Source organism: Zalophus californianus, chromosome 13 (genome assembly GCF_009762305.2).
Source record: "Zalophus californianus isolate mZalCal1 chromosome 13, mZalCal1.pri.v2, whole genome shotgun sequence".
NCBI lineage: Eukaryota > Metazoa > Chordata > Mammalia > Carnivora > Otariidae > Zalophus > Zalophus californianus.
In genome coordinates this window covers 34,270,557-34,292,351 of record NC_045607.1, presented here as the reverse complement: position 1 = coordinate 34,292,351, position 21,795 = coordinate 34,270,557, and the positions used below count along the sequence as shown (strand labels likewise).

The window sequence follows — 21,795 nt, the reverse complement described above, 5'->3', positions numbered from 1 at the left end:
GTTTTCTGGGAAATTTCACCCGTGTAACGCATCCCCAGTGAGCTGACAAACATGTTGTCTTATTAGGAAAACAAGTTCCAGCCATTTGAAGCAGAGCCATCCTCAGGGAAAGGCCTAGAAGAGGTCTCCAGGGAAGTGCTGTCTGCCCTGCACCTCTCCCTGAGCACAGGAGCTGAGCTGGTGGCAGATGGCCCCTCCAGAGGCTCGGGATCCTGGTTGACGGTAATGCCTGGAGGGTCAACAGGATAAGCCACTGGCTCCTTCCCTACTGCCCCAGCTACTGCACACAGACAGTCAGGGACTCGGGTCGAGATTCACAGGAGACCAAAGCTAGTTTGGGGCAAGCCCCAAGCTGATCATGGGGCTGGGGCCAGCCACTGGCCAGCTGGTTGGCATGAGGTTGGGCAACAGGAGACAGGGTGGGCCTGGGTGGTCCGTGGGGGGCTGAGGGCCAACTGCTGGGCCCAAGCAGGCTCTGCCTAGACTGAAAACAGAATCTAAGCAGGAGGCACTCTGGGGATGTGCTGGACTTTGCAGAGCTGGCCAGTCAGGCCAGAATCGTGGGGACTGAGAAGACCCCGCCATTGCCATGCAGCCTATGCAGTACCCATTAGCTCTGCCAATATTTCCTCACCACTGACGACATCCTTGATCTCATGGGGCTGATGCAGGGAAGAGGGAGAGTCAATAAATAGATTTAGGACACAATTTCAGAAAGTGACAAGTGCTATGTAGGAATCCTGAGTTTGTGCTAGGCAGTGACTGCGGCAGGGAAAGTGCCTATGTTAGAACGAACAGACAGGGGAGCCCGCAAGGAGATGACATTTGACCTCAGAATCTGCATCGTGAGAAGGAGCCAATCATGTAAAGAGCCCAAGAAAACACGTTCTCTGCAGAGGAACCAACAACTACAAAGGATCTGAAGTAGAATGCATTGGGGGTGTTCACAGAGCAGAAAGGCAGCCAGAATGGTCCAGCTCTGTGAGCACGGGGAGTGCTACAGGATGAGGGTGGAATGGGAGGCAGAGCCCAATTCCCTGAGGCTTGTGAGCAAGGGAAGAAGTCCGATTTCATTCTAAGCATAGCAGAGGGCAATGTGTTTTAAAAAGAGGATGTTACTCGCTCTCGATGGTCTTGCCAAAGGCCAACCAAGTTCTCCTGAAGAGGGGCCAGAGGGGAAGTGAAGTGGGAGACGAGCTAGGGGGCTTCTGCAGTGGTACAGACGGGAGCTGGTTCAGGGACAAGAGGAACAGATGGACTCAGCCTATATTCTGGGTGGAAAACTAGCAGAAGTTGCTAGTTTAGATGCATTAGATGCTAGCGTAAGGTAAAAAAAGGGAATCCAGAGGACTCCAGATTGGTGGCTTTAGCAAGTAGGTACATGTGATGCCATTTATGGAGGTGGGAAAGCTGGGGGAGGAGCGAGTGTCCGGAGATCAGGAGCCCAGTTTTAAACACACTAAATTTGAGATGTCCATTCGTCAGCCAAGTGCAGATGCCAAGACAGCAGCTGGATGTAGGAGTTGGGGGTTCTAGGAGAGGTGTGGGCCAGGGATGCGCACTGGTGACTCACCACCAGGATCCTGAGGAGACTACCCAGTGAGAGCATGTAGCTGGAACCTGAGCCCCACACAGTCCAACCTTCAGGTAAAGCTGAGGTGAGGAGCCAGGAGGGGAGACAGAAGAGGTGGCCAAGGAGGCAGAGGAAAAACCAGGAGCAGAGTGTGTCTCCAAAGGAGGGAGCTGCTTCTGCGCTCAGCGAGAGAGAATGGGAGGTGACGGAAGGAAGACAGGTTGACAACTCTTTGGGGACTTCATCCATTTCCTGGACAACACCTATTAAATGCCAGGCACCATTCTAAAGCACCAATGATTCAGTGGTGACCCAGAGAAGTTTCTGCCCTCACAGAGCTTATGTTCCAACAAGGGCAGGATGCATGCTGGATCCAGCCACTTCTGGATCATATTTTGTTTGTTGATTAAAAAGGACATAGTGATCAGAAACAAGCAACACCTACCACCCAACCTGGGTAGCTGTGACAGACGGTTAGCAAAGACGCCCGCTGGGAGTGCTCCCCCATGTGCTTGGTACAGCAGGCACAGGGTGTCACGAAGGAGGCTGAGGCCCTCCCCAGATGATAGCACATGCTGAAAAGGGGGCACATAGCACATGACATCATTCGGAAAACCCTGCATCCTGCTCGCCGAGTGAGCATTTCCTGTGAGGGATGCACTGCCGGCTATGCTGAGGCCAGAATCCCCCGCTGTTGATTAATATAGTACATGACACACATGGAACAGTCTCATGAGGGATCGGCTTGCTGTCAGCTCATCTCCTGTCTTTATGGAGTGCCTACTCTGTGTCAGACATGTGTGAAGGGTTGGGAAGAAGAGTGTGTATGGGGAGGGGGAGGAAGGGGAGAGTGTGGGGCCAAGTCACAAGGCTGGAGTTCCAATCCTGCCTCTGCACTGTGAGCTGTAACATTCTGGCCAAGGCTCTGTGTCTCTTGGAGTCCCGACTTCTCATCTAAGTGACGGGGATAACACCATTTATCGCATATTTGCTTATTAAGAAGATGATACACCTGAAGGTTATCAGCACAAGATCTAGGACCTGACCAAGTCTCTAGAGAAGCTGGCTGTAGTCCAGGTGTATGGAATGGTGAGAAATTGAAAAAGCAGTGTGGGGGCAATTCACAGAGCAAGTGGCAGGCTGGGGAGATAAGACTTTATCCTGGAGGTGATGGGGAGCCACTGAAGGTTTCAGAGCTGAGCAGGGACCTGCGCACAGTGAGAAGGGAGGTCAAGGGGAGGGGTGGTAAAGGGCCTGACTGACAGTGTTGGGGAAGAGCAGGGAGGGAAGGGGGCAGCAGGGATGGGCCTGGGCCACCAACTGGAGGTGGGAAATCTCAGGGGAAAGGGGCTGAGAAAACCCAAATCAACAGCATCAAAGCCAGGAGCATCTGGGTGGCTCAGCTGGTTAAGCAGCTGCTTTCAGCTCAGGTCATGATCCTGGAGTCCTGGGATCAAGCCCCATGTTGGGCTCTTTGTTCAACGGGGAGCCTGCTTCTCCCTCTCCCTCTGCCCCTCCCTACTTATAGTCTCTCTCTCTCTCTCATGCTCTCTCAAATAAATAAAGTTTTAAAAAAATCTTAACGCCAAAACATTTGAGTTAAAAAAAGACTCTCCCTCTGCCCCCCTTCTCTCAAATAAATAAATCTTAAAAAAAAAAAAGTGTCAAAGCCTTGCTCAACAAATACCAAGCAGATGTGAGGCAAAACTATCACTGTGGCTAACAAACAAATCTAATTTATAGTAGTCAAAAGTAAGGGCGGCAATACGGCATGGAGGGAGAAAGCCCAGGGTTAGGAATCAGACTTGATGGTGGCCTTGACATTCTCTTAGCCTGAACAGTGACTGTATAGACTGGAGCTGAGGCTGGGCCTTGATCCCTTGGAACTTACATTTGCTTTTCCAGCGGGACAGCAGGATCCACTCTTTCTCCCAAGATCCCACAGAACTCAGGGCTCCCATGCTTGATGGGCTTGAAGCCCCCTCCCGGAGCTCGAAGCTGGCGCCGCCGGTCCCGGGAAGGCGAGGGGGAGGATTGCCGTTTCTCGTTGCCGTTAAACTGGGCTGTGGGGGAGAGAGAAAGCGCATGATCACCAGAGCTCAGCCCAACGGATTACTGGGTGGTGCAGAGTAGGGTAATAGCCGATTGCTCCCCTTGGGGCTGTATGATTCACAAGGGGAAGAGTTCCCGGCAATTAATGAACATGGCTCAAAACGCTTGAGTTTCCTATAGCAGGTGCTGTCAGAGCCAGATGGTGCATTCAAGGGGCTGGTTGAGTCTCCCTCCAGAGGCCACTGAGCTCAGCCTTATCCCCAAAGGATGCCCCCTGCAATCTCCAGCAAGGGGCGGGGGCACGGCACTCCCACAGGGGCTCAGTCCCCTGGACAGTTCTCAGGGAGGCAGCTGCTCCCCATTTTCTGCCTCCAAGTGGCTCCTCTCCTCCCATTCTCTCCACCGCCCCCTAGGGCATACTGGCCACATCTGCCCCCTTTCTCTTGGGATGACCCTACAGAGTTCCAATCAAGGGCCATGCTGCATCCCCCACGCCTGCTCCTCTTCATTCAGTGCCCTCTGCATGGTCCCCACACGCAGCGAGCCCAGTCCCGGACCCAGCACCAGGTGAGGCTGAAGCAGTGCGCAGCACAGTGGGCAGGCCCTGCCATGTGCCTCCTCCCTGCCCTGTGCCTGTGAGAGCATCGTTTACCTCCACAGGCTTGGGGAGGATACCTCTCAAAGGCAGGACCTCAAAGATAGCCCACAAAGAGCGGAAAATACTGAACTGAACCTGGAGTTGCCAGAAGCATTCCTAGAGACCAGTTAGTCCACCTTGCAAGTTATCTCTCTGATGACTGTACCCACCTCATGGGGTTGTTGCGAGGATTCAATCAGGTGATGTCACCCAGATCTTAGCAGAGTGCCTGGCATGCAGTCGCTGCTCAACTGATGTTATTATATTTACTTTTATTATCGTCTCTGCTCAATGTAGACACGGTACTAGGTACTTCACGTAAGCGTCCGAACCAACCTGAGTTCCTCTTCCAAGCTTGCCAGTAACTTGCTGTGTGCCTTGGCTAAGTTACTCAACCTCTCTGAGGCTCCATTTCCTACCTCACCACATAACTGCAAAGATCAGAGAGAACAAACCGTAAGGGCCCAGCACACGGAGTGCCGAGTGAATGGGCCAGGCCCTGTAGAATAAGGCTCTTAAAGCCAGGTCCAGTTGCAGGCCCACAGACACACACTGGCAGGAATCTCCTCTCCAAAGAGCAAGCAAAGATGTGGTGAGCTGTCCTCTACCCTGGCCAGACACACGGCAATCAACCTCCCATTCACGAAGGGGCCGGGAAACCCCAGCCCTGACTATAGTGATGTGCTGTCTATGGGACTATGGAATGTGGATGAACTTGTTCTATGTCTCAGCTGCTGACCAAGATCATCCATCAGGACCGCAAAGCATTTCCATCCCTCCAAGACACTCTTCTCCATTAACCACTATGGAAAGCAATGGGAAGGGAGGTTCCTGCCAATGGGAGGCTCTAGACATGCTGGACCCATGTGTGTGCGCTCACTCTCATGACTTCGGCAGAGGCCGGCGGCCTGCCCATGCACCTGCCCCACTCAACACTCCCTCACATACGCCAGGCAAGGTAGGGCTGGAGAAACAGAGAAATCCCTGCCTGTGAAGCTCCAAGTCTGAGTGGGGACAGACACAATAAATGCACACCAGCTGCAGTAACTGCCGTGGACAAACCTGCGGGAAGGACATTCCAGGCAGAGGGAAGAGCAAGTTCAAGGGCCCTGAGGTGGGAACATGCCTCAGGTGACAGAAACAACACAGCCCAGGGGATATGGACGGCAGTGGGAGGAAACAGTACCAGGTCATCGGGCGCTGTGTCTTGCAAAGGACTGTGATTTTATTCTGAGAGATATGGGGAGGCACGCTGAGGTTTTGATGGGGAGGGTTTTGACCCGGCATTTTCAAACAGGACTGCTGTGCTGAAAAGGGATGGGAGGATGGGGGTAGATGGGAACTCTCTGCACTTTCCACTCAGTTTCGCTGTGAACCTACAAATGCTCTTTAAAAAGTTTATTAATTGAAAGAGAGAGAGAAATGCACAACAGCAGTGAGGATGGTCGTGCAGGCTTTGTCTGTGCATTGGGAAAGAGGATGGAGAGGCTATAGGCCTATGGCCTGAGCACTGGAGGGATGGGGCTGGCATTCTTCAGGAGGTAAAGATTCACAGAAAACTGTAATTAAAATCTGTGAGGAAGCAGGAGGGAGGCCAAACTCCAACCTAGAGACACCCCCAGCCTGTGAGGCCATGACCAGCAGTATGGAGCAGGGACAGAGTGAGGACTCGCTGGGGGCTCTGCCCTCTTCTCAGGCTACGGTTCTCTCCTGGGTCCCAACCACAGGGACACACAGCAATGACAAGGCCCTTCTAAGGTACAGGTCCTGGCGTTGGGTGTCTGAGAGAGCCCTCTTCCATCTGGTCAATAACCTGGGCTTGCACGGTAGTAGTGAAGAGGGTGAAGCCTAGAGCTGGGGCCCCAGCACACATGGCACCGTGGGCCCCTGCCTGGCTTCCCAACATCCCGGCTCTCCCACCAGGGCCCCTCCTTCTGAACCACACCAGCCCTGGGCTTCTTCACCCAGGCAACTAGTAGCCCCATGGCAACTAGTCAAATGGCATATATGTTCTTGGGTAGGGGGATTAGGAAGAGGTGAGCCATCTGTCTTGCAGAGTCCTAGATGGGTGACCTTGGGCAGGGGTGAGCACTGGGATCAGGTGGACAGGTAAGGGCCCGGTCACACAGCCCTTTTCTAAAGAGCTGGGTCTTGATCCGATGGATGGGTCAGTCAGGGAATGTCACTCTCAGATTGGGTTTTAGAGAGGTCTCTGACTATTGATGGAGATGGGATGTGGGGGGCAACCAGGGAGGCAGGGAGACCAGTTAGGGAAGGTAACAGAGGCTGAATCCCTCCGTGATGGGAGGGATGTAGGAGGTGATGCCAACAGGACTCGACTACTCATGGCCTGAGCCAGGGAAGGCCCCTGTGTGATGCTCCATTGAGAGGAGGTCCAGGGTGCGGTAGGAGAGGGGGGCCAGGGACCATGGGACCAGCGTGTACTTTTCCTCAGTCCCTCCCTCCACTAACTTTCTGTCAGGAATGGAGGGAGGCTGCTGAGCAGGCCCTGGCTCCTGGGGGCTACAAGTCCTGAGGTGGGCAGTGAAGTGGCATGATGTGGGAAGGGGCTGGGGGGAGATGAAGTTCTATGCTCGGTTTTGCCACAGGCTAAGGAAAGGGAGAGACCAAATGAACTGTAAGACATTTCCTTGTAAGACATTGTAAGATATTCACCTCTGACTAAAATTAGAATTCGGAGATTTCTGCCAATATAAAACCCCACCACATACCTCCTGGCACAGAAGGGGCAGGACAGACACGAAACATGGAACACCATCTATAGAAGGAACCCAAGCTCTTCAGCACAGCCCATGACCCAGCTGCCTGTCCAGCCTCAGGTCTCACCACGGCCACTTCAAGGCCATGTCTTCTGCCTGAACTACCACCACCCCATCCCCTTCTACCAGTCCCCTCACCTAACTGACTCCACTTGCCCTTCAGGGACCACCTCTTCCAGGAAGACTTCCCTGACCTCACGCCCTCCCCAGACTCACCTTGATCTCAGTCTATGGCCTCCTAATGGCCAGTTTCCTGGTCTGGTGCCCCATGAGCCCCTCAAGAGCAGGGGCTATACCACATGTGCCTTTGCGCCCCTTGCCTAGCACATGCCTGCAACCTACCAGGTATCCAATGAATGACTGAATGAAGAAAATTAATGAGCTGTTGTTTTACTTTATTGGAAAAAAATACCGGTTTTTATACCAGATAAACTCGATAAAACCTAATAACATCCCAGTCAACACTGTAATTCTCCACTGAATTAATTTATACATTCGCTTGCAAGCTTAATAATATAGCCATATATTTCAGAGGGAACAGGTGGTGATGAATGACAGGCTTAATTAGGCAAATCATTTCACCTAAAATAAAATACACAAACTCCAAGTGCAGTGATTCAGCAGCAAAAGAAAAAAAAATTTAAGAACAAAAGCTCCAAACACAACTGCTTTCATTCCTTCTAATTAAGTTTCTCTTTAATTTGCAATTTAAAATGGCAATTCTTTTAATCTAGTGATTTTCTGCAAAAGATAAAGACACAAACCCTCAAAAGAATATCTGCATTTAGAGAAAAAAATATGCCACCCCTGTGAGTCATTAGAATGACAGAACCTAATTAATTGCACCTATAGGCAATTACAAATGGAATCGAGAGTTGTGCAGGAGGGTGGGGAGACTTGGGGGCAGGACCAGGCCCGCGGAGACAGTGGGAGACATGGCCCCACTGATGTACCACCAGCCTGTCTCCAGGGCAGGTGAGGAGGCCCCTTCTCCATGCCCCAAATGTCCTTCCAAAAATTCCGGTCTAATGACAGGCCTCAGCCTTTAAAGACCCAACTCAGGTGCCCCCACTACTGCCCTTCCAGGCGTTTTCTCCATCCACATTAGCATCCAACTCTGGTGGTCCCCTTCCTACTTGCAGGACAGATTTTATACCAATCGGTTCTGACGTTTAGTCACTGCCAATAATGGATGATAGCATCCCAGGTACCCACGTTGGCTCGGACTCTCACAATAGCCCCGCCACCCTGTGGGTGATGGGTGAGGGATGGGGACTCAGAGGTGAGAAAGAACTTACCTCAAAGGGTCTCAAAGCTAAGGGGTGGGGGAGACCAGGCTTGAGCCCAGGCCATGGGTCACCAGGGTCAGCTCCCCCTCGGCCCCCTCAGATCCTTCTTCCCTGTGGAAGGGGCTGTGCACCCCTCATTCAGTCTGTGGTGTGCTTCCCACCTCTAGGCCTGGAATGACCACCCTCCTGCTCCATCCATAGGACATCTAGAAGCTTCCAAGACCTGGCAAAAAGCCACCTCTCCACAAAGCCTCCCCTATACTGCCTGCTGAGAGCCCCTTCCTCCACAGAAGCACTTGGCACTTGGCTTGCAGCTCCATGGCACCGCCTCCTACTCTTCCCCAGTTAGTCGGGGTGTTCTGTGGGGGCAGTGCCTGGGATTGATTTTCTTTCTCTTCCCCTCTCCAATCTGTTTGCCCCTAAACCTAATGCAGTGCTTGTTATGGAGACGGGTGTTTAGTAAATGTTTGCTTAGATGAAATCAATGTGTTCCTTCAGGGTCCAGCTCCTTCTTGTTTATCGTTCAGGGCTGGCCAGAGAAAACAAGTTCCAAAAGGCCAATGGGCCTCTAAAGCACAGCTTTGCTGGGCTCACAAACTCTTGCTGGCTCCCAGTGCCCCCGGATGGAGGGCAAACTCCTCACTCTAGTGTTCAAGATCCTCAGTGACTTGGCACCAACCCAACTTTCTGGATGCATCTTCCCTTACAAAACCCCTCTGGGGTCCACACCCAGCCTTAGGCTCCAGTCACAAAGAATGGCCAGTCCCCAAATCCACCATCTGCCCCTAGGGCTCTGCTTTGCTTTGCCTGCCCCCTGGAATCTCCTTCATTATCGCTGGGTACCTGCCCTTTAGCTGCCCTCTGGAATCCTTCTTCACTATCTCTGGGTGCACAAATCCTTGCTATTCTTTAAGGTTCAGCTCCAATGTTACCTTCTAGTGGAGGTTTTGCCCTAGATCCCCAGGTAGAATTCCTTTCTCTTCTGTGCCCTGCATCCCCTGGTCTATGCCATTGTTTGATCCCACCCCAGTCTCCAGGAGCGTGGCAGGTAGGTCTTTTCAGAACTGGATGGAAATGGGGCCTTATAACTCAGCCTCCACTGAACCTCTCCTCATGGCCAACATGCAGCCGACAAGAAGAACCTATGGGTTGCAATAAGGCCAGAGAATGGAGGAACCACAGCAGCTTGGCATCATGGAAAGGGTATGGACTCTGGACTTAGAAAAACCCATGTCTGAGTCCTGCCTCTGCCATTACTGTGTGACTTTGGGCAAGTTTCTAAACCTCTCTGAACCTTAGCTACCTCTTCTGTAACACAGGATTGTCTATTCTTATATCATAAAGGATTATGGAGGTAGTTAGTAATAGATGACATATCAAAGTCCAGGCAGGTCCCTGTAAGTGGTGACTCTCTCCCCATGGTCACACCCAATGCTCTGAATACTCCCCTCTCATGTACTGAGGAGGATAAAGTGCCTTGCATCAGAAACCACATTCTTTTTCCGTAGCCTCTGCTGGGATTCCTGATTAAGCTGGAAGGTCCAAAGGCACGACATAGTCTGCTTTGTTCAGAGCTGAATGCGTGCCGAGAACAGTGCCTGACTTATAGCAGATGCCCAATATCTACCGAGTGAGTAAATCTCCACTTGGGTCAGCAGGACCATAGAACCTCTATGCATCAATCAAGAAAGGAAACGGGAGCTGGACTGTCTCCTCAAATTATTTTAAAACATTTTGAAGACGGCTTAACCTTTACCGAATGCTTCCTGTGCATGGGGAGGCATCCATGAGACCTGATGGGACATTCTCCTCTGACCCCCACAGCAAGCCTAGGAGACGTCAGGGCAATTTGTCCAGGTTTCACAAACAAGGCCTGGTGCAGTCAAGTAACCTGCCCAAGCTGATAGGAGCGACCTGCCACATCAGGCAGACAGCCTCAGCCCCTACCTGCTCCCCTTCTGCTTTGGGATTTAAGCCCTGGAAGGCCTCCTCCCACCTGGGGGTGGGGGGTACCCTAGGAATACCTTTCCCTGGGGAGGGGGAGGGAAAGAAGTCAGTGGCCTGGCCAACATCCTTCAGTCCTCCCAGCTGACCAACGGTGTGAACGGTGGCCCCAGAGGACAGGGCCCATTTAAAGCCAGCTGGAAAGGAGCAAAGGGGGCCCAGGGACCTTGGGCCCCAAGCGAGACCTGTGGTGTGTTCCAAGATCAGTGGCTGCAGCTCTCTGGCTAGCCTGGAGTCTCTGACCCACCAGCTATCCACACAGGACAGGCTCCTTTAAGCAGAGGCAAGAAGGATCAGACAACTGAAAAGAGGACGCGTGCAAGGAGCTCTCAGCCCACTGAAGAGGCTTCTTTAGGCCTTTTGCGGGTGAGGCAGAAATGAATATGGGGCGCCTTTGCAAACCACACGGGGCTCACAGGAGGGGCCTGCCCTATGCTCTGAGAACACAAGGGCACAGAGAACAAAATGAAGGTGCCAAAGGCACCCCTTCTGCACAGTCCTTGGCACTGATCCCTCCGTCTGTGTGTGTTTGTGTGTGTGTGTGTGGAAGGGAGTAGGAAGGGCAGGGGTGGAGGGGCACACAGGGGGCTGCTGCCTAGGCAGTTGTAGCCCCCAAGGGGAGCAAGGAGGGAGGCAGTGCAGTGGTCTGGGAAGCTGGGTTGGACCACGTGATCCCCGGAGTCTCTAGAAACACCACAGACTCACGATAATGTGCAAACACCTGCAACTGACTGAAACTGTTCCCATGACAACGGCTTTGCTGCTTCGACTTTCTAAACATACATTCTGAGTTACCTCATCTGCTCCTCAGTGCAAGATCAATATTAGAATTCCCATTTTACAGATGGAGAAACAAGCCCAGAGAGGTGAGGCCCCTTTCCCTTCCAGTTCAAGAGCATGCCTCACTCTCCGCCTCCCCCGACCCATCCTGTGCGTGAGAGCTGCACCTCCAGGTATTGTAAGACAAGAGGCGGCTCAGCAAATGTTTGGTCTGTGTTCCAGGACTGCCAACAAGAGGCCTCTGTGTTCACCTCCCAGACACGTGCAAGCCCCAGGGCACCACGCTGCCACATCTCGTGGGCAGTGCTGAGAACAGAGGTCTTCATTGTGAAAGGAGGCAGCGGCGACTCCCCGAGAAGCAGGGCATTGGACAGGCTGTGAGGCAGGCGCCGGGATGCCGCTGGGGTTCCAGGAACACCATCCGGATTCCAGGAACAGCGTCCATGCATGTACACCCAAGCCTGGGCTGGGGAAGGAGGCCCTGGAACAAGGCGGGGTGGGGGGTGGGTAGTGTCTTTGTCCCCTTATTCTGCACCCACCATAGGAAACAGGCACCACTGTCTGGTGCAAAGACCCTACCCCAAGGGCTGCTGCTCGGCTATGGGAAATTGAAGGATAAATCCTGATGAAAATGGTGAAATGACCCAGATGCAGAGACCTTTACAGCTGCTGAAGCAAGCCATCTTTATTATCATAATTCATTTTACAGATGAGAATCAGAGGGCTGGAAATGGGACTGATTTGCCCCAAGTCAACAGCTAGATTTGAACTTGGACTTAAACCCAAGTCTTCTGCACCCCAGAGGACTTTAACAAGTTCAGCACAAATCCTGTCTATAGTGCAATATGTTGTCAAAAAATAGTAGTTCACAACGACAGTGGTACCAAAAGCCAGTGTCCACTGAGCACTCACTGTCCCGACTCTCAGATCAATTTCCACCTCATTTTAAGATGAGGAAACAGAGGCAATTTGCCCCAGGTCACCCTGTTAGCAAAAGGCAGCACAAGGCTTTAAATACAGATCCTGTGGCTCTGGCATCTGAGTTCATGTGCACTCTGCTAGTTCTGGGCCGGGCTCACCTGTCAGGTGGAGAATGCCTGCTCACGTCTGATGCAGCGTGTTTCCTGATGCTTACACCTACAGACACCCACAGACAATCACTTAGAATCCTAGGGCTAGACTTTTCCCCCATCCACAAGCCTCAGAGGACCTGCATGGTGGGCATCTGTGGAAAAGCGTCTCCCCATCCAGGAGCCCCAAAGCCCCAGCCAAGCTGTGTATAGGTTTCTGCTGCCGTCCCTCTGTAGAGGGCAGCGAGGGAAAGGAAGAGCGACAGGGGGGGACAAGCCAGGTGGATGGCTCTCAGGGGGCTGCATGCCACCCGCTAGCACACCACTCTCTCCACCTACAACATGGCATCTGGACGCCTGGGCCAATCCTCAGACAGGCGGAGACGTACTCGCAGCTTCTTCCTAGGAATTCCGACCAGAGGTGGCAACTGTGGCAGTTAATGGCTGTGTAAAAAATGCCCCTCCAGCTGCAGGTCCCTCAGCTTCGTTTGGAGAGAAGACAGGCATATGGCATGAAAGAATGATATGAAAATAAACTATCCCTGTGTGAGTAGGCTGCATCATTACCTAGGTATTCTAGTGTCCTGAAGAAATCATGGGGTTGGTTTTCCTGAGACAGGATTTACTCAATGATTTAACACATATCTGCATGTTCATTATGTGCCAGACACGGATCTAGGTATAGGCCTAGGGGTGAACTAGGCAGGCAGAGTCTCTGACCTCACAGAGCTTAACCAATCTCTATCCACATGAAGATTTCTGACCTGCCAAACAGAACAGCAAAGATTCTATCAAATCTTTGTGGTTTTTTTTTTTCATACAGGAGACAAAGGCACTAGAAGGAACATTTCTATCAATATAATTAGTAGACAAACCAAAGCTATTAAACACTAGTGTTTTCCTTTCTCTTTTCTTCTTTTTTTGGGGGGGAGGGGCTACTAAATGAATTCATTCATATGTCAAGTAGAAAAACCAACTGGAAAAACCTGTCCCTCAGTAACATATTAGCCAAAGGAAGCGAGTAATCCCGGTTTTCTTCGTAGTCACTTAAATCCCCCTTTTCTCTGCAGACCTGCTGTTCGTATGTGTTAAACATTAATTACAACTGTTACTCATTATATAGCAAAAAGCTCCCCATACAAACAAAATTGTTAATTTCCTCGCAGACCCAAGGCATACTGGGAAGCTGTGCAAGGGACAGGAAGCATCACAGGAGCCCCACTGGGGCCAATGGGGAGGGGAGAGGAGGGTCTGGGTGCGCCAGGTGATGGTGGCAGGTCTAAGGCTCCCTGAGGAACCTTCTGCAGAGGCTGAGCCTGTTTGTTCTGAGGGCACGAGGATGAGTCATGGGGCTCGGTGGGAAGAGCAAGCCCAGAGAAAGTGTCTGGTGCACAGAACATCAGCGCTCCCAGCTCTGGAGCATTTGCATTTGACAGTGACAAGTCACAAGGTCAGCACGAAGTGGGCGCCACTGCTTCTGCCTTCACAGTGACCAAAGGCACATGGCACCAGCACAAGGTAAAGGCAATGTTCCGACCTGCCCTTTCCTCACTTGAGATGACAAGGCAGCAGTGGAAAGAGCAAAGATTTTGCAGTCAGTCTGACTGGGCTCATTAGCTGGGTGACTGTGGGCAAGGGGCTCATCCTCTCGGAGCCCGAGTACTGGCATCTGTGTGATGACAATGAAACCACACCCACCTTGCAGGGCTTCATAAGTGGTGCTCACTAAATGTTAATTTCCTGTCCTTTCCCCATTTCCCCCCTTACCTTAATAGGATTATTTTAAATTAGCCAATTGAGCTGCTTTGGAGATGACTCACAATTGTTTAGGAAATAGACATACCCAGGACCTTACTTGCCCTCTCTCTGCCCTTTCAGCTTTACTTGATGAGGCTGGGAAGGTGTCAGAACTCAAGAGGGTGCCTGGCTAAGGTGGGACCGACACAGCATTAGCATCTCTCCTGCTAGGGTGTATCTGGCTGTTCCGTTATAAACTAACGGACCCCCAGTACAGGGTGTGATAGGAGCACAGAGGGGTCCCGGCCCAACCTGGGATGAGGGTGGGGAAGGGACTGCACGTGTCCACCTCCTTCCTGGAGGAGGTGGTGTTGCTACCACTGAGCTGAGCTGTGACATGCCCTCTACCTCCTGACCCTAGTACCTAACACATAACATGTACAAGGTACACAGTAGGTGCCCAATGTAAAGTCCTCAGGTCAGCAGCATCAGCAATGCTTGGGACCCTGTTAAAAATGCAAATTCTCCTGCCTCACCCCCAGAACCTACTGCATCAGGAACTCTGAGGAGTGGGACCCCACAATCTATTTAATGTTTCCTTTGGGTGATTTCCCTACTTGCTCTGGGCTAGCCAACCAATCCACGAGTGTGTCATGGCTAGAATGGGGAGGGCGACAGAGGGGACCCTCACGCCCAGGGACCAGTGGTCTAATCCTTGGGAAGGACTGAACAAAGAATGGGAGAACTAGGTGGCTCACAGTTAGAACTACCGCAGGAACGGAGACTAGGACCCCCTACGTAAGTACTGCTTCCCACAGCATCCATGCTGCTCGGTGCCAGGTGCAATGAGGAATGAACTCTGTAAAGTGGGGCCTCTGTGCCTTCCAGGTACCTCTTCAAGTAGTACTGTTTTCATATTAAATTAAATTTTATTTAATACAGTAAGCCTTCCCTGAACAACAATAACCATTCTCACATGTGTGACCCTTTAGGGCTTATAAAGTCTTTTCATCCAGATCTTTTCCCTTGATCATTGTGGAGATACAGCGTGACAAGAGTTGTATCCCCCTTTTATAGATGGGAAAACGAAGGCTCAGGGAGACGGAACAGCCTGTTTGCGGCCCCACGGCTGGTGAGTGGTGAAGCCGGCACATGGACTTAGGATTGTCTGACTCCTTCTACTGTGCCACGGACTCCTGGCACGCATAACACTGACCAGGGCTTTCGAGGGCAGAGCGCCTCGCTGAGGGGCTGGTGGGGAAGACGGACAAATTCCCAAAATAACTATGTTTAGCATTGAGTCATAGGTCTGTCTTCTATCTTTGCTGGGAGGTAGACCTGTCGCCGGCTGAACCCAGGGCCTTGCCTGAAAAGTAGCTTCAATGGAGACAAATCTTCAGTGAGTGGAAAATGAAAAAATGAGAAGACTTTGCCCCTCTGAAAGATTTCAAGGATGCCCTGCCGCCCGGCTCCTTGAGCAAGCACTCTGTTCATTTGCTTCTCAAAGGCAATTACAAATCATTAAGGATGTGGCTGTTAACTCTACTCATTGGATTAAAAGGAAACGTTGATCTATCTTCTGTGTACGGCCTGACTGGCTCTGCTATGAGGTCCTGGGCAGTTCTCCTCGCCTCTCCGGGCCTTGGTTTCCCCAGCTGGACAAGGAGAAGTGGGATGCCATGGTGTGGGAGCCCCTCCCTGTGCTGAATGGTGGCAGAGCATGACTAACCCGTGGGGTGGCTATGGTCACCCCCCCATCCTGGCGCGAACTTCCAGAACTTGGGCTCCTACTGGATCCTCTGCTGGAACCATTCTAGGTGGGCACACACATCCCAGTAAAGTAGCCTCCCAGAGGGAGAAATCTGTACAAGGGCAAATGAAAGGCATGTGACATTTCCTGTGGGCTCCACCCATATTTTGTGCAGCATCTTTGACAGCAGCAGGGAGCCCAGACATCCACTGGGTTCGGGCTTGGATCTGGAGTTGGACTTCGCAAGTTCAAATCTTGGCTTTGTGGCTGACTAGCCATGGGCCCCTTCTCTTTGGACCTCAGGCTTTTTTATCGGTAAAATGAGGAAACTCATTTCCCAGAAGGTTGCTGTGGGATTCGATGAGACAATGCAGGCAGAAAGTACTCAGTCAATGGCCAGCACTTTTGTGATGCGGTTCCCTTAAGCCTCACTGGGACCGTCTGCAGTGGGCACATTTCCCAGGTGAGAAAACCGAGGTTCCTATGACAGGTTCAATCCCTGTCCTCCCAGTGGCCCCTCAGAGATGTGAAGACACCTAATCCATGCCACCCTGAGCCCATGTCTGCTTCTCTAGGTTATGCTCCTAGCTCCTCTGCCTTTCCCTGTGTGGCCACCTCCTATGCAGGCTCCGTTTGTCCATGTCATAGACCCTGACACAATGCCCAGGGCTGATTAGACCCTCCAGACCCACCCATGCCTCCCCAAGACAGCATGGAATCACCCGAGGCTGCTTTTCCTGCCCCACTACTGGGCAGAGAGTTCCACAGAGCCATTGTGTGGGCCCAGAGCTGCATCTGGGGGCTTAGGGCTAGGCGGGAAGGCCATTTCTAGACCCACCTGCCACCTTGCAATTTGTTGCTGTAAAGACTCCCAGGGGGTGAGTCGAAGCAAGCCAGGACCTAAAACCACCAGCTCTGAAGGCAGGTGTCTCTGCCAGGGGGGAAAGGAGCTGATAGTTTGATGGAAGCCACACCACCTCTCCGTGCATGGCCCAGCTGCAGCCTGCCTGTTCCCGGTAGTTGGCGGTGCCAGAAACCTGACCAGGGGGCTGGGATCAACAGAGGCCACGTGTGTGGGAAGGGACTCCAGTGCTGGGTGGCTGGAGGTTCTGGCTAAGGCCACAGTCGGCTTCCTGGAGGAAGAGAAGGCAATGAAGGCCCAAGGCTTTTTGGAGACCTTGTGGTATTTCTCATTCACCTGGTCACAGAATTCCAGGAGGTGGGAAGACTTTCATTCCCAAGAAGCCAGAACCACCTCACACCCTGCAACAGCTGTTCTCACGACAATCAGGGAGTGATAATCAAGCCTTCCTGAGGCAGCAGTCCCCAGAGCCTCAGAGTATGGCTGAGATGGGAAGGGTCTGACTTCCATAAAGGCTGGTCTGGAGCCACTGCCTGAGAAGGGTTACTTCTATGGAGATGCCAAAGCCCGCCTTTGAGAAATGCCTCTTGCCATGAATGCAATACAGGACAGCACTTTGAAAGGCAGTAAGCACTTTTGTTTCACAGACTGAATCATGGAGATAATTCAGAGGCGCGCCCTTCTCCCAGTCTATGATCAACATGGTGGGGTGCTGAAACATGGAAGTAATCCTGGAGGTGACAGGCCACCCCCACACTTCTGGGCAAAGCCTCTACCAGCAATCTTGCCTCAAATGAGCTTCTGCTTGCAAATTCCCAGTGAGGGGAAGCTCATATACTTCCAGGTATAAATGACATTCTTACCGCTCACCTGGATCCTAAATCCCCATGGCTCCTTCTTGGTGGGCCCAGCTCTGCCCTTTGGGGCTCCCTCACAATCCACACCCTGTGGAAATTTGAAAACACTGCCCAGGTTCCCTCATCCAGGCTAAAAATGCAGAACCAGAGAACACAAGGGGTGGAAAGAGAGAGTAATGATTTTGCCCAGCCAATTTTATCCCATACAGATGCTCCCCAGCTACAGATCCTGCACCCCAGACTCCCCAGGGCCCATCAGAGAGCTCCTGAAAGTCTAGAAAAACCATGTGGCACATTTCAAACAGGTATTATATGGAGGACAGGGCCTAGCCAAGCACTGCCTTACTCCCTGACAACACCAATGACAAAGCACGTGCGTATGGACATACCCATGCGTGTGCACAAACACTACAGACTCACGTGGGAACACTGTCCTTCATTCCTGGGCAGCCACACTTCTGGGTTTACAAACGAGCCCACAGCAGCACTCGAGCTATCCAACTGAGCTGTTTCAACTCATCCTCCTTACCTGGAAGGTGGCCCATCCACCTCTCACTCCATTTTCACTCTGGGCTAGGATACCAAAGAGTGCTCCTCGCCTACTAACACTACACCAACAGGCTCTGTCCACAGACACGGGGAGGCATCCGGTCATGACTAAAGACTAGTGCTTACAGCATCCCTCCAGCCCGAGTGAAAGCGCTTCCTTCTATGCCCCAGAAATCAGGACCAAACCAAAAGCTTCTTGGGAAGAGGACAGCCGGTATACACTTTGGAGCAGACCACGCAGAACCAAGTGACTTGATGAGAGACAGGGACCTGATTCTGAGTCTGTCTTCTATCGGCAGCCTAAGAAGCAGACCTATAATGACACCTGTGACAGCAACGCAGTGACATAAAGCCAAGCCCAGAATGGATATTTGTGGCCCAGAAACTTACAAGGAGACTGTTCTAGCTGAGACCTTGTGATCCTTTGTAAAGAATGTACAGGAGTTCTAAAACCCGCTTTGGGCAGAAGCAGGTAGGTTCTGGTCCAAGAGTTAAGTGCATTTCACTTTAACATGCATGTGAATCACCCGGGGGCCTTGTTAAAACAGATATTGACTCCGTAGGTCTGGGGTGGGGCCCGAGACCCTGCATTTCCTACCAGCTCGTAGGTGATGAAATGCTGTTGGTCCAGGGACCACGTTCTGAGCGGCATGGCACCAGACCAAACTAGAGCATCAAAGGTAACACCACCCTTGAGTGACCTGCAGGTGGTCAGTCCAGTGTGAGGCCCCATCACACTATCTCATGCCAAGGGCTCTAGATGTCTGGGAGAGCTGCCACATGAACCCTTTAATCAAAATGGTGTTTGCAAAGAGTAAGCTCTTGGATGGCACTGGCCCCATTCCAGCTCCTCTCATGCCCAAGAGAAGTAAAGCCCCTTATCAGCCATGCCAGGGGACAGGGGCAGTCCTTGGATTCCCTTGTGCCAGGGCAAGACAGGAGGCTGTAAAATGCACAGGGGCAACCTGACCTTCAACCACACAACTGTGTTTGTCTCTGGCTCTTGGCCAGGTGCTCACAGCTTGGCAGGCAGAGACCAGCACCTAGCAGAATTAACCATATGATGAAAGAAACGTTCTACAAGAGTTGAGTGCAAGAAGTTCAACAGGCCCAGAGAGGCAGTAAAAAAGCCCTTGGGATACATGGCTGTGTCTCAGGGAGGGCTCATAGAGATGACGATATTTGAGCTGGGTCTGGAAGGAGGCACAGGATTTTTGCCATGGCAGGTAAGGACATATAGGCAGAAGGAAATGGATTTGCACACTGCATACTACGTCCAGGGAACTGTGAGTAGTATGTGACTGGAACATCAACTGAGGGAATCAGGATGGAGGTAGGGCAGAGGCCTCACTGCTGGGGGCTAGAAAGGAAGGGTCTAGTTGTGCATTAAAAGGGGAGACTTCAGGCAAAAATGAATCTTAAATTAAAAATAAAAACTCCCCTGTGGACCTGGGTGGCTCGGTTGGTTAAGCATCTGACTCCTGATTTCGGCTCAGGTCATAATCTCTGGGTCATGGGATTGAGCCCCATGTCAGGCTCTGTGCACTCAGCATGGAGTCTTGCTTGGGATTCTCTCTCTCCCTCTCCCTTTGCTGCTCCCCCTGCATGAGTGCGCTAAATAAATAAAATCTTAAAAAAAATAAAAGAAAAGAAAAACTTGTCCTTTTGGATCTTCAATGTGGCAAGAATTAAATGAGTCATTCAGTGTCTTTTTTTTCATATGCCTTAACTCTTAGATCTGAGTTTTGCATCTGGCTTTTCACCTCTTAACATTAAACAGAAGCATTTTCCTCAGTTATTACAAACTCTTTGTCAACATCACCTGTTAGTGGCTGTATGATATTCCATTTAACTAATCCCTGTCTACTGGACATTCAGGTTGTTCCCCACCTTTCATGATCATAAACAATGCCTTTTCTGAGTTTTCCATCATAACCCTGGCATGGATCCTAAAGGCTGGGCTTAGAATCAAAGGGTGTGCACATCAGCTTAAGACCTGTAACACATGTGGCAGGCAGCTTTCCAAAAGGCTGTGTGAGAGGAGTTTTAGTGCTGGGACAGATATCCAGATTCTGCAGAACCAGTCTCAGAGCAAGGCGGAGGGGCGCACCTCAGTCATTCTTGGCCAGGGCGAGAGCTGGCTTGAGGACAGGATGCGCCCATGCCTATGCTCCGTGAATGGCTTCATGCCCGAGCTGGGACAGGAGATGTGGTAGCCCTGGGTGCATGCAGCCCTATCACAGCCGTACAGCGAGATGGAAGCACTGGGCTCCCTCATGCCCAGCACAAGCTGCTTTGCAAGTTGGTCTTCTTTTAGTTTGTAAGAAAACTCCTTCTGAAATCGGCTTCAGTGAATTAGAGCATCACCAACAGGACCAAGACAGAGTCAGACTGTGAGATCATCTGGGCCGTCTGTGAAGACTAGGGAGACTGGAACTGAGGCCCTCGGGGCCAGACCCTGGATTTCCCCTTGGCCTGACCTGGCCTCCCTCATCATCTTTGAGGGACCCAGCTGGACTAGAAGAGAGGACAGCCCAGGCCAAATGGATTATCAAACAAAGTCCTGTGGTTTACCCGAGCAGGAGGGACTGGTGCATGTATGCCCTTTACCGAAGATGAGTACGGAGTGTGGGGTCAGCAGCCCCCTCTGACGGGGGCCACTGGCTCCTTACCTGCCAGAGCTGGGATGGTGACCCGGTTCCACTCCCATGGCTGGTCGTACTCATCAGCGGGCCTGTCGTCGTCCTGGGGCAGCTTGCTCTCCCGCAGTCGGGGGCTGACGGTGCTCTCGGAGTCCGAGTCGACGCTTTGGCCCTCAGGTTCATAAGGGGTGTCATATAATTGGATGCCTTTGTGCTGGGACCGGACACTTTCTTGCCTCTGAAATTCTGCAGGCCAAAAGGAAGGAAGCAGAGATATAACAGATGAGCAGCATGTACTTTCTCACCTGGGATCTGCCAGGTGACACCCACAGGAGTTGTCAGCAGCCAAAGAGGGGAGAACTGCACAGGAACAGAACCCTGTTTCTGAGCTTGAACTGTCCCTCCCCATCCCCTGAATGCAGCGTCTCTGCTCTCACAGGGCAAGGCTTCCTCACACAGATCTCAGGTTCTTGGACCTAATGAAAGAACCAGAAGGCTCACCACCACCACCATCTGCTCGTTCACTGTAGTCTGCAAGGGCAGGGCCCAGACGTGCACATGATCATCCAGGTGTGTTCTGACATCAGCTTGGAACAGAAAGAGCCCTCACCCCTTTGCTTTACAGATGAACAGGGTCTTCCCCACTAGGACTGTTCCCCATCCTCTGGACTTCCATTTTCTACCTGAAAAATGAAATTAGGCCAAATGATCCTCAAGTTTTCCTTCAGCTAACAAGTCAAGAGCCTTCCCAGGGCCACCATCCTCTCCTCTATAAAGCCCCATGAGCACCCCCTTCCCTGTGTTTCTGCCTCCCCCAGAGCCTGCCTGTCTTCTAACACACTGAGCACATCCGAGGGACTTGAGAGCACGTGTCCAGTTTCACTGCTAAATAAAGGGGGAAAACTCTTAATCCTCTGGAGAGGATGCCAAGGCCTGGCCCTCTGTGGGCTGAGGGGTGACCGCCTGTCTAGACCAGGCCCCAGGCAGGGGACATCATGTCAGCTGCTGCTCATTTCTGAGAGGCCAGTGGTGGCTTGAAGATGGATGCCAGGATGCTAGAATCAGGTGCTTCTGAGTCAAAGAGTGACACTTTACCTGCTTGACTGTGTGAAGGGCCTGCATGGGACATATGGAAGGGAGGGCTCACTGGAGAGGCTGCTCTCAGGAAGCCCACTGCTTCCAGAAGAGGTATAACAGGCACCTAAATCACTAT

General features: G+C 51.9%; 1 protein-coding gene across 2 annotated transcripts in view; it reads right to left on the bottom strand.

Annotated features, from left to right (window-relative positions):
- The window catches only part of SHB (SH2 domain containing adaptor protein B), a 135,434-nt gene that overhangs the window by 27,010 nt on the left and 86,629 nt on the right, over nt 1-21,795 (bottom strand). For both annotated transcript variants that reach the window (XM_027616220.2, XM_027616221.2), the window contains exons 3-4: nt 20,613-20,828; nt 3,465-3,636 (exon numbers count right to left, since the gene is read on the bottom strand). In XM_027616220.2, coding sequence (XP_027472021.1) covers nt 3,465-3,636; nt 20,613-20,828 — 388 coding nt within the window. The remainder of the gene's footprint in view (nt 1-3,464; nt 3,637-20,612; nt 20,829-21,795) is intronic.